This window comes from Nematostella vectensis, chromosome 1, assembly GCF_932526225.1.
Source record: "Nematostella vectensis chromosome 1, jaNemVect1.1, whole genome shotgun sequence".
Classification (NCBI taxonomy): Eukaryota; Metazoa; Cnidaria; class Anthozoa; order Actiniaria; family Edwardsiidae; genus Nematostella; species Nematostella vectensis.
This window is the reverse complement of record NC_064034.1, coordinates 18,045,578-18,058,860: the sequence shown is the minus strand read 5'-3', so window position 1 is coordinate 18,058,860 and position 13,283 is coordinate 18,045,578. Positions and strand designations below refer to the sequence as shown.

Below are 13,283 nucleotides of genomic sequence, written 5' to 3'. Positions count from 1 at the left end.
ACACCACATGACATGTCTACACCACATGACATGTCTACCCACACCACATGACATGTCTACCCACACCACATGACATGTCCCTACCCACACCACATGACATGTCTACCCACACCACATGACATGTCTACCCACACCACATGACATGTCCCACCCACACCACATGACATGTCTACCCACACCACATGACATGTCCCACCCACTCCACATGACATGTCTACCCACACCACATGACATGTCTACCCATACCACATGACATGTCTACCCACACCACATGACATGTCCACCCACACCACATGACATGTCCCACCCACACCACATGACATGTCTACACCACATGACATGTCTACACCACATGACATGTCTACCCACACCACATGACATGTCTACCCACACCACATGACATGTCCCACCAACACCACATGACATGTCCCACCCACACCACATGACATGTCCCACCAACACCACATGACATGTCCCACCAACACCACATGACATGTCTACCCACACCACATGACATGTCCCACCAACAACACATGACATGTCTACCCACACCACATGACATGTCTACCCACACCACATGACATGTTTACCCACACCACATGACATGTCCACACCACATGACATGTCTACCCACACCACATGACATGTCCACACCACATGACATGTCTACCCACACCACATGACATGTCTACCCACACCACATGACATGTCTACCCACACCACATGACATGTTTACCCACACCACATGACATGTCCACACCACATGACATGTCTACCCACACCACATGACATGTCCCACCAACACCACATGACATGTCTACCCACACCACGTGACATGTCCCACCCACGAAACATCAGGTTTCATAACCCACCAGGAGTGAGGCTGGGAAGAGAAGTAGGTGAAGGAGTAAGTACAATTATGCCAAAAAGGCCTATATTGTTTGTAAAGCATCTTTGTGTGCTAGATGCAGGCATACCATGGTCTTTTGTGATAAGTCAGGTATACCCTTTAGGCTCCACTCAAATAGGTCCCTATCGTCCATGTATAAGCATGGCACACTTTACCTGATACTGACTCAGCAGATCATTCACAGGAAGTTGGACTTTAGGTCGGCTTTTTAAGCGCTTGTTAATGTGCGTCAATAACTCCATTACCTGACGAGAGAGATATTATTTACAAAACTTACATATTTTATAATGAAACACATTGCATTGTATTTTATCGTATTATATAAAAAAAGACACACAGAATAAAAATAAAACACTGAGATCTGTTTTCATCCTTCGCCCTATTTATGGCCATACATGATAATTTTTTAACACGTGCAGCTAAGGGAATGAATGAATAAAGGGTGTTTGCCTTTTTCTTGACGTCGGCATTTTGACTTGAAACCTTTAGCAACAGCGGAGCAAGAAACGTCCCTATCGTCTTCTCGAGTGCTTCGTCTGTCTGTGCACCACAAAGGCGAAAGAATACACGTTCTAGGGACTCTGATGAAACAATATAGGTAAAATAACACGTTAAGAATTACAATTGAAGACATTGAAAAAGTGCGCACGGTTAAAGAATGAAGAGTGCAGAGTCCAATCTTAGATCGTAAAAAAGGTTTTGGTGCCACACATAGATACTTGTTAGCGTAAACCATGATACAGTTCAAATAAAAATCGGCGCTAAACATTTTGTGGAGTTCTTGAAAAATACTTACCAAGATCTTGCTGTGTTGTCACGTCCGCCATTTTGATTGAAATGAGAAACCGCTGAATCATTCGAACTCGTCTCAGTTCGACGCGTCCACAATAAACCAGAGGTATCATATAAACAAAAACAAATGGAAATGATAAACAATGACAAGAAATGTTATCTAAAAGATCGATTGATTATTGAATTTGAAGTATGGTCGAGGTCTTATAAAATTTATTTATTCATTTATTATCATTTTTGGTGACTTAATGACAAGCGCGTTGCGTGACACATGCTTCATATGCTAGTCATGTGACAGTGTTAATTATTTTGTTACTCAACAAAACTAAAGGCGCACTGTAAAGGTCCATACAATAAGTCTGGATCAAAACTACGAAAACTACTTTTTTACGAGAAAGACGAGGAGATTATGGACGATGACGCGAAAGTAAGCAATTCTGTCACTTCGTCACGCAATCCTAGTAGGCGATCGTCACGAGTTGGTTCCGTGTCTATAGAACCGAAGCTTTTTTATGTCGAAGAAGAAGACTCAGTTTTTAGCTCTACCGAAAACATCCCTGATAGCACCAACAGTGAACCAAATAAAGAAATGAACGGCACTAACAGCGAAGACGGGTATAATCGAGAACTTTATCAAAGACAACGACGTCTCAGAGCTCAAATCGAGTATCACTTTATGAATCCGTGGGAGAAATACAAAGCCAGGAATAGGAAGCCGTGGAAACTATTGATACAGATCTTCAAAATAATCATTGTCACTGTCCAGGTAAAATCAGTTGTAAGAATCACTTGTGTGTCGACTGAATTCAATTTATTCATAGCTAGCAGTTTTGTTTTTGTTTACTTTGCGTGGAGTGATTGTTCATGTGGTCAGACGTAAATTCGTCCTAATAAAAAGGATCTCCAAATATAGAAGCATGTCAAAATTTATCATCTTAAACATTTGGCTATGTCCCTGAACAAGAGAGATGAATTTGGGATACAGATATATACAAATAATAATAACATCAACAACAACAACAACAAACTAAGTTGGGGGGATAATCAGTTAGGCCTCTACCCAGGGTGGTGCAGGGGGTGGGTTCGCACCAGCCACAATGGAGAAGGTCCACTTTCGGTTCGCAATAAACATGGATTTGTAGACAAAACAATAAAGCAGAAGCCCATAGGGGACTTGCCATAAGAGATCATGTGACCTTTCTGGGTGGCAAATTCAAAACAAAATAATCAAACAAAAAAAATTTAGAAATAAATGTGCCCGTCACATCAGAGAATGACAAAAAAATAAAATCTTTAAATAAAACTAAACCCTTTCTAAAAAAAAGGGTTCTGGCTTTTTTTGTAAGCGCTGAATAAGTTTTTGCTGTTATTTTGCTGCTAAAAGACTGAGCGTGTGCTAGTTTGCCACCCAAACAGTCATGTGATCTCTTAGCAAAAGTCTCCTATTAGATAAAAAAAGCATTCTAGATCAATCTGGCATGACATAAATCTATAAGTCAAACTTTTTTTAAGCCGAATACGATTATAAATATCGCATTAAAAAATCCCTTTTTTCTATCGGGGGTAGTAAGATTTTTATAAGAAAAGTCACCCCTACCAACCCCCACCCTGGAAAAGTTAGGTCCACTTTTTCGGATTTGCACCCTCCTAAGAAAAATCCTGGGTGAGGTAGTGTTGAAAATATGGGGGTTGGGGGAGGGTGTATTGAAGATCAATAAAACATATGTCATAGATATACTTAGTGATGACATAAGTTTTCCATATTATCTGGTGTCATAAGATTTTCAGCCTTTTTTATATATTTATTCAAAGCTGATCACTAATGTTCCTGCCTTTTTTTAGGTATATCTGTTTGGAGCTGACAGATTTTCTGTGGTGAATTTTATGGATGACAATCAAGAAGCTCTGCGTTACTTGTTTTTAAAAGACTATGGTGGAGATGCAAATGCTGTCAGAACTGTCTACACAAAGAACCAAGTTTATATGTACCTGAAGTATGCACATGAACAGGTAAGATTATCCTCCATATGTATTATAGCTTAAAACAACCAGGATGTAACCAGGGTTTGAAGGGGGGCAGGGGGTGCAATGGAATGCACCATGCATGCACCTCCCCTGTCTACCCCTACAGCAGTGGATATATTTCTTAAAGTTTTTGTATGTTGCCCCCGATAATTCAGGCCTGCTACGGCTATGATATCATGCATTTGCTGTTTGTACACCTGTTTATAGCACTGGCCCTTTGCTGGGGACTCTGATGAAAACAGACACGGCTGATAATCAGCAAAATCGATTTTATCCCTAAGGGATAGCACTTTGGGTGTGGTCAACATAAATTCTTACCCCAGCAAAATAGGTGTGATGGAAGGAATTTTTAACCCTAAAAGATAGCAGTATTGAAAACAAAAAGTTTAACCCCCTTAGGAATAGCAGGTCGCATTTATACCCTAAGCGATAGCAGAATCGAAAAAAATCTTTCAACGCCCCAGTCTACTTTTCTGGAGAGTCCCTCCCCTCCCCGGGTATTATTGGCATGCATGAAAAGATATTTCTCACTTATCAATTTTCTCTATTTTTAGTACTATAACATAGCAGAAGCAGCTGGATCATATGCCTATACAGATCTGGATATATTTGGTGACCCTCCTGCTGTCAGACTTTGTTATGATTACTACAAGCAAGTTGAACTCAATGCCTCATCAAACAGTTATACATTTGATCCTACTGTTATCAATGGTAGGTCAATGCCCTGAAAGACATGGTTGCCATCATGACATCATCAATAACATTATAATGATCACCATAGCTGTCAACACACCCACATTTTCTGTATTCACCCACATTGGCTCTCTTGGAATTTTTCACATATTTACTGTATTTCACCCGATTTCACAAGATTCCTGCCCAAGTTGGGTTGACAGCTATGGATCACCCATTGTCATCATTATCATATCAACATCATCATTTATTCTGATCATGATGTAGTGTATTTCACTCACATGGTCACCATTATCAACAGCCTCATTATTTTCTTGACAAATTTAATTTTTGTCAAACCAATGGTGAGTATGTCCGAGTAATCGTTGCTGAAATAAAATATTTTCCCATGGTCACATGATATGTGAAGTAGGACCTGCCGACTTCACCTTTTCATGACATATGGAATATGTGTTTTGCAAATTTAAATGAAATCCAAGTAATTCATTCTAAACTACAGTATGTGATGAATTTTCCCAAGGTCACATGATATATGACGGAACAACTTTCGGTCTTTTGTTAACATAATTCACAGGGCAGGTCACGCTTTGTGAGCTTTGTTGAAATCAAAGCATTTCCTTCTCAATTATCAACTATTTTCCCACGTTATGACGTTTGGTTGATTTAAAAGGTTTGGTTGGGCAACAGGTTTGTGTTGTGCGAGTTGGATTGATATTAAAGGCAACCTTACCAACCTTTAGTCAAACAATAACAGCAATATTTTGGTGATTGTAGCTATTTGGGTCAACAGTATAGTTTTCCAGTGACATATAGCATGAGCAATTAAATCTGATGCACATATCAACATTTTTCCTGGACAATTTTTTTTTTGGCATCCCGCAGGCTGTTAGGTACCCCCATAACCTGAAGGTTTTTCATCTTTGTTTTGTAGACGCACCCGTCATTATTTAACTAATTTTACTGCTGCACAGGAGACTCATCCTAGTTTGAACATACTGTAAACAATCTTGCTCTTTATTGCAGAATGTGATTTTTTGCCAAAGCCACATGATCATCAGCATATTATCACCAACACTTCTTTTAACTTTGGAAGGTAGGTATAATACATAAGTTGATAATTATAAAGTATTTATTGATCATAATTTACTAAAGATGTTTTTTTTTCTGAATAAGAGATACCACAAAGCAACTTGTAAAAAGTACACTATTTCATTTGAAAACCCCTTTCTTATTATAGGTTGCTCAGTCTAAAGCTAGACTTCCTTTTGAATGCAATAAACCTTAAAGGAGTCAAGGCTTGGGATAAACCAACATGCTACCAACTGAATGTCACGGTAATCACATTATATTATGGCATTGAGGTCACAGAAGGATCACAAAAAGGTCTTAAAAATCAAGAGTATGATTGAGCCATGAGAGGGTCTTAAGTGCAAAAAAGTACACTGTATGGACTTGCATGTTTTTGTATTTTTCTGCATTTTAAAAATATCTGTTGCATTTGCGTTTCTCAACAATTAAGCCTTACAGTAAAAGCAAACAGCGCTTTTATGCAACCATTGCATACTGGCCAACTTTGAAAGCTCAAAAACCAGGAGATTGTGCTTCAAACACAAGAACTGTATAATAAATTTTCGATGAATTTTCTTGGGAGATTACCGTAAATGTATAGGAAGTTTCATTTTTTTTTTGCCTGGAGATGAAGGCTAAAATCCGGGACTCGAAAACTGGGAGATTTGGCACGTATGCCATTGGCATACTTGTCTTGAGGTTAGCCAATCAAGAGGTAATCCCGGCAATGCTGGCAGATATTGATGCAGTTTGTCGCCCCATGACAGGTAATCCGGAATCCGGAATCCATGAAAAAAATGAGATATGGGATCCGGAATCCATGAAAAAATGAGATATGGAATCCGGAATCCATGAAAAAAATGAGATATGGAATCCGGAATCCATGAAAAAATGAGATATGGAATCCGGAATCCATGCTGCTGGAATCCGGAATCCACGAGAAAAAACCCACATGGAATCCGGAATCCACACACTAGGATCCGGAATCCAGAACCCTATAATAATAATAATAATTAGTTTATTTTTCACTTTCGCAGTCCATGGACTGAATTACAGTGACGGTCAATTACGCATACATATAAATATATAATTAACTTATAATTTACACATGATATATTGATAATTCACTCCAAGCCTATTGGAGAACCTGTCATGGGGCGAAGTTTGCATAAGGCTTTAAAAAGGTTTTGTGTGTTTCTACGAATTGTGCCGATAGTTGAAAACTAGCTTGATATGGTCAGTCTTGATTTATTCACTACACGTCTCTATTTTATATTTTAAAAAACCGAGAGAGCATTGATAAAACGTGATTGTGCTCTTGTGGGTGTATGTAACAAAGTCCTTGCTTTCTATGTACTATAGTTACTGTTTGACAACAAAAAGCGAGATGGACAGATGCCTATCAACTTGAACTTGGAAAATAATTGGCTACAGTGTAAAGCTGACTCACAGATCCACTCAATTGATAGTTGTAAGTTTGATTATTCTCTTACTAGATTCCTCTATAATTCCCTATAATACCGGCCCCTCCCATCTCCTGCGCAGAGTTTTTTCTTACTTTTCTCGTTTCCTTAGCGACACAGAAAGCTCTCCAAAGGAAACAAAGCGACACAGAAAGCTCTGTGCATGAGGGAACCCCCTCTTCCTCATTTGAGTAACAATAAAGGCAATAAGAAATTAAAAAAGTTTGGGCATTAGAGCTTACAACATTTAATATTACAACCCCCAAGCCTTAAAGTTTATTTGCTTCTACTGGCACTTGGTAGGAATTAGACATATGGGGGACGTTGAGGGGGGGGGAGTCTAATTACCGCAATACCGCACAAAATTTTCGAAAACACCGCAATACCGCAACAAAATATCGCGACACCCCGACATTTCCCAGGTTCCCCTCTAGATCATCCCGTACCACGGGCAAATCCCGCGCACCGCGGGACTAATTAAAACCGCAAGACTGCAATATTTTAGTTTTTTACCGCAATGCAGCCATTTCAAAAGCAAAATCTCGCATTTCGCAGTGTTTTGAAATACCGCATCACCGCATGTTTTTTGCTCTTTTCCCGCAATATCGTACAAAAAAGGTCAATACCGCAAAACCCAACGTCCCTCCCCATATTAATATTAGTACAATATTAGTATTTAATACAAGTAGTACAAGTCATTCTGTCTTTCCCATGTTGTTTGAATTGCGTAGCTTTCCTTTTCACAAAAGAGGATTGTTAGCACCAACATGAAACATCTAGACTATTATCTTGATTGATGTTGTGGACATTCCTTTGACCGCAACACGATATTATTAAAAAAAAGCTGTAGTACAGGTATTGGAATATTGTGGTACAGAAATGTTAAGAAAATACTGGAGGGGGGGCACAGCCACGCCCCTACTGGTCATTTCCTGATAATTTTTTAAAATATTTGTATTTTCACCTGCTCTCTCTTTTCGTGACCGACATTCTGCCGGAATATTCGAACGTATTTTGCATAATAAGCTTGTACCGCCTGTACTGCCTGCTTAAACTGCCTGGATTTTTCGCTTAAAAATAAGTGTACCTCTTTTCGGCACTTCAGAGTATTCACATTCTATTGTGCTTTTAATGTTTTTGTTTGAACAATTTTTTTTTTAGATAGTACCATTATCCGTATCCTCTTGATTGTATTCGACTCCCTGGTCGTCGTTGTCTGCCTAGCATCACTGACGCTAAGTGTACGGTCGCTTATCAAGTGTCTCAAATTGATCAAGGTTGGTGTGATTAGATTTCATACTTTAATGTCTTTACGGAATAAAGTGATAAGCTTCTATGTGTTTTTGTAGGAGGCTCGTGCCTTTTTCATTGCCAATGAGGATCAAGACCCCCTATCCTTATCTGATGCAATGGATTTATTCAACTGGTGGTTCGTTATCATTATTATCAGCGACATCTTGACGATTCTTGGCTCCATCTACAAAATGGCAATTGATCAGAAGGTACCTATGATGTGTCATCATTTCTTCTGTTTTGTGTTTTAATGTACTGTTTATTTCTTGGACGCGGTCGATCAAGGGCATATTCATGTAGTGTAAGGTATATAGTCGTTTGACAAAAGTTGTCTTCAACCGGCTTCGAGACTACGCGACAAGTCCGCATGTAAGCATGGGTAAAAAAACACTGAAGCGCTTAGCTGCATCTATAAGCCAATGCATAACTTCAGACTTATGCTGCATTCACACCAAAACCATGTTTAGTTAAACAAGGGTTTTTTTGCCTGATAACTTGCCAAGTTTCTCATTGTGTTGAATTCTTACTAGCTAAAGGATCACTTAGTAACATGCACAGCACAATCTATTCAATTTAGTTCTTGGTTCTGTCCACTCTTGGGAGATTGAGATTTAAACCTAAGTTTGATTAAACCACCTTTAAACTGGTTTAAGTGCTGGTGTGAATGCGGTATTAGACGCTGTAGTGGTGGCGCTTCAGTGTTTTTTTACCCATGCTTACATGCGGGCTTGTCGCCTAGTCGCAAAAGACTGTATGTACTATGTTTGCAGTTCATCACGGTAACGCCCATCCTTAATACACACCCTCTGAGTTTCTGAACTCTCTCTATTTTGTAACGGTAGGGCGTGGCATAAAGCGTACTTTTCTTTCCAGGATTCAAACTTTTACGACGTGTGCAGCTTACTGCTTGGTATTGCAGTTTTGCTGGTGTGGACTGGTCTCTTGAGATTTCTTGGATATTTAAAGCAATATAACGTAAGTCATTTAGTCAGTTTACCTCACTATAATATATAAAAAAGTAATGATAATAATAATATAATGATAACGGACGCCAATCGAGGCACATCCACCCTCTTCGTCCTCTGGGTTTGGCGAGAGAGCCAGGCCGTGGTATCGGGAGAACACTCTTACCACACAGGTTCTGGAGGCGGGACCTCGGTTTTGTGTCTCATCCGAGAGTCATTTCATCACAAACGCTATTATTATCCTTTCGCAGAACTTTCGGGGAGAAACGCCAAACGGCAACCTTAACAAAACTATAAATCAGCCAGTAACACACTACTTGCACGGGGAGCTAAAAAAATCCTTCGCTGTATCTCTGTACCTAAATGTGATCAACTCTCTCTGCATGTATAGTGCCAACAGCAGCGTTAGCGACAGAGCAAGGCAGGGACCTGGGAAGGGAGGGGGTCAATAACGTCCTAAATCAACCGGTAGCTCGCGTTGTAAACTGTCTCCCATTAGGGACCTTAAGCAAGATCGACGGCGACGGCTAGGACAACGAGATTGAAAAAGATGCGTTGGCGCTTGGCGATCAATTATAATTTAATTGCAATGGAATAAGCAAAACATTATAGTCAGAGACAGATACAAATAAACTAAGGACATTATTTCTACAGTAGCGAACGTGGTTAGAGGAGTTTACAGTGCAAACGTCCGCGTCCTCAATTGACCGTGAAAGTTGGAGTTTTCACGTCATGGTTTTATGGAAAACGGCTGAAATGTATCAGACAGAACGCATTTTCACGTGCTACTATTGAATTCTGAATCAAATCCCATTGTTTTCTGCCGTCGTCGTCCACGTTGCCGTCGTCGTTGCTTAAAGTCCCTATTGTCTCCTATTCAACGGTGTCCTTCATTTGGCAATCTTGTGACGCTTCACAGGTGTTGTTGCTGACACTGAAAGCCTCGGGGCCCAGCATCCTTAGATTCTGTGTTTGCGCGGGAGTGCTCTTTCTAGGCTTCACTTTCTGCGGCTGGATCGTCATTGGACCATATAATACCAAGGTGGGTGAATCTCTATACATTTATGACACAGGTATCCCAAGCTGTGTAATCACGCTACGTTGTGACTTAGTTTATTGTAAACTGGTAAACATTTGGGTTAAAATGAGCCGTTCATTCTACTATGAAATTTAATCTAACATATGATGAAAACGTTGTCGTTGTAAGGGACTGGTACCGAGGACTCTTAGTTTCTTTTCAGATGCTTTCTCCATTGACCTTAGATGGTCACAGTCACTGTTTTTTTTTCTGATTAAAAGTCATAATGTAAACGAAGCACCTGCGGTACGGCAACCTTAAAAAATAACAAGAATCATGCAGATTTTCAAAATAAGGAATATATTAGTTTCATTATATGGAAGTGACCGCGTTTGGCAAAACGACATTTTTTGGCTAAATGTTCTTGATATGAAATTTCAACATTCTTACTTGATTGTTGTGTCCTCGATGTAGTCTGGATGAAATTCTAAGCTATTTTGGCGAGTAGTATGCGAGCTACGCTGAGTCTGAGTCCATAGAAAGAGATACCTGTGGGATACCTGTGTTTATTATAAGATGCACCGTGAGAATCTGTGTCGTTTCTTGCGTTGCCATATTGTCAACAAAGTCATTTCTACTGTCAGCAGATGCTCGTGAGCGGCAATTTTACTAAAACGGAAACCTTTTTGAATCCCCGTTAAGCTTTCATGTCGAATCTATTACGGATTCCCCTTTGCAAATGGACACTCTTCTGTAAGCTTAGACACTAGAGCAAAAATAGCTTTCGTATAGTTTTCTGTCTCTTGCCCACAGGCTGCACTACCCCTGGGTGACGGGGATGATCATCGGCAAAATCAATTTTAACCCTAAGGGATAGCACTTTGTGTGTGGTCGAATGAATTTTTAACCCTAAGTGACAGCAGAATCGGAAAAACCGTTAAACACACCCTAAGGAATAGCAGTGGGTCGAATTTTATACCCTAAGAGATAGCAGCATCGTAAAAATCCTTCGACACCCCCTAAGGAAAAGCAGTTGGTCGGGATTTTATACCCTAAAAGATAGGACTACCTTTACTCAGAGAAGTGTAGAATTCCGCTCGTAAGGCCTAACAGGATGGCAAGATTACCTCATTGTTCTATTGTATTCTCGTCCTTCGTGCATAAATAGTGCATAAATCCAATGTGGTGTAATCTTCTGATACATGACCCTTTACTCATTTGTAAAAATGCTCTTTCTACTCTTTCCCGACATGTTTCTGTCTATGAATGACGTTGTAATTTGTCCTCTCTCACGTGTAATCCTTTCCGTGTAGTTCCGAGACACCACAGTGACAGCAGAGGCACTGTACTCGCTAGTGAATGGAGATGACATGTATAATACTTACGCCATGGTCAACCCTGAGAGCAAGGCAATCTGGGTATACAGCAAGCTATACTTGTACGTGTTCATCTCGCTCTTCATCTACGTTGTTCTCAGCTTGTTCATCGGTATCATCGCAGATACGTACGAGAGATTAAAGGTACAGTAATACTTAATTAAAGCATTGTACTCTCTTAGTAAGAAATCAATAAGTGTGTTTTATTTCTTGACTCGGGATATAAATGTTTCTATCGTATTGTATAGTCTTATCCTCTCTAAGCGCCCCTTAACACTCGAACGGACTTGGTAAGTTGGTACCCTCGTCTACCCTCTAGTGTCAAAGATGTTTACTAGTTTTTTGGGGGGAAAATTAAAAGAAATATATTATATTTCTTTTAATTTTCCCAAAACAATGATAACTGAAGCGACACTGCGTAGTTTTGTTTTGGGATAATTAAAAGAAATATATAACTGAAGCGACACTGCGTTTTACAATTTTTACGTTCACGTCAACTCCCATGTTTACGTTCACGTCAACTCCCATGTTTACGTTCACGTCAACTCCCATGTTTACGTTCACGTCAACTCCCATGTTTACGTTCACGTCAACTCCCATGTTTACGTTCACGTCAACTCCCATGTTTACGTTCACGTCAACTCCCATGTTTACGTTCACGTCAACTCCCATGTTTACGTTCACGTCAACTCCCATGTTTACGTTCACGTTAACTCCCATGTTTACGTTCACGTCAACTCCCATGTTTACGTTATCGCGTTTGTCTTTATAGGATATGGGGGAACTTCCACCATCCAGACTTCATAGATTCGTGGAGGAAACAAGTTCTAGAAATACCGGTGACACTGAAGAAAGAGGCAACGGCGACCAGCCAAGGAATAGGTAAGCCTATGTTCACTTCTAACTACGAGTGACAGTGACCACAGAGTACTTTTGGCCATGTACTAGCCTAGGGGGATAAGCGACTTACCCAAGGTTTGTTTTAGAAATGTTTTTCACAGATATTAAACTGAAAGTTTTTTTTTTTCAAATAGAGCTTTAAAGCGTGAGCAGTCGACAGACTCCGTCATGAGAAGAATGTCCCTCGACTCAACCGGATTAGAGTGACGTCATTGTGTGTCGCTTGCCAAAGCCGGGATAGGGTGACGTAATCAATGCACCCTTTACCGAGAGTAGGACTGGGTAATAGTGACGTAATCGTTCTCCATTAGTCCAGAGTGGGACTCGGCTATTAATTAAGTGACATCATCGGAATGCGAAGTGAAGAGAGGAGTGACTCTGTCATACTTTGATCGACATTGGTGGAAAGCGGGACTCGTGTGACGTCATCGGTTAACGATGTAGATCCATCCTTCACGATGAGTCGATACCTCGGGACCGTTAATTAAAAATAAATGTTAGCCGATAAATAGATGTAGCCAAATACAGTACTTTCACTTTTATCTTTGTGATATTTTGGGACTTGGATGTTTATAATATGTAACTGAAATTTTATGTATATCATGTAAATAAGATATTTTTCAAAATAGATGAAAATGCAGTACGACAAAATTAAACAATAAACGAATATAAATAAGAAAAGGCTTTGTTTTGAAAAGATTGAATACGAGACGAAGCCCTCCTCCTTAGTTTATACCCCCTCTAACGATTTGAAGTTTGAAAAAAAGGATTATGCTTTTT

At 39.8% G+C, this 13,283-nt stretch overlaps 2 protein-coding genes across 3 annotated transcripts in view; one reads left to right on the top strand and one right to left on the bottom strand.

Annotated features, from left to right (window-relative positions):
- LOC5514423 (proteasome adapter and scaffold protein ECM29) overlaps positions 1-1,830 on the bottom strand; it is a 38,287-nt gene extending 36,457 nt beyond the window's left edge. For both annotated transcript variants that reach the window (XM_048728739.1, XM_048728742.1), the window contains exons 1-3: positions 1,707-1,830; positions 1,361-1,491; positions 1,066-1,155 (exon numbers count right to left, since the gene is read on the bottom strand). In XM_048728739.1, the coding sequence (XP_048584696.1) occupies positions 1,066-1,155; positions 1,361-1,491; positions 1,707-1,815 (330 nt within the window). In that variant the 5' untranslated portion in view covers positions 1,816-1,830. The remainder of the gene's footprint in view (positions 1-1,065; positions 1,156-1,360; positions 1,492-1,706) is intronic.
- A 174-nt stretch (positions 1,831-2,004) lies between these two features.
- LOC5514422 (mucolipin-3) lies at positions 2,005-13,184 on the top strand. The gene is made up of 13 exons (XM_032383978.2): positions 2,005-2,468; positions 3,545-3,712; positions 4,282-4,438; positions 5,444-5,513; positions 5,658-5,754; positions 6,851-6,959; positions 8,113-8,228; positions 8,301-8,453; positions 9,118-9,219; positions 10,129-10,251; positions 11,541-11,747; positions 12,376-12,485; positions 12,638-13,184. Exons 1-13 carry the CDS (start codon positions 2,112-2,114, stop codon positions 12,708-12,710), a joined length of 1,842 nt encoding a protein of 613 aa, XP_032239869.2. The 5' UTR covers positions 2,005-2,111; the 3' UTR covers positions 12,711-13,184.
- Positions 13,185-13,283: the final 99 nt, after the last annotated feature.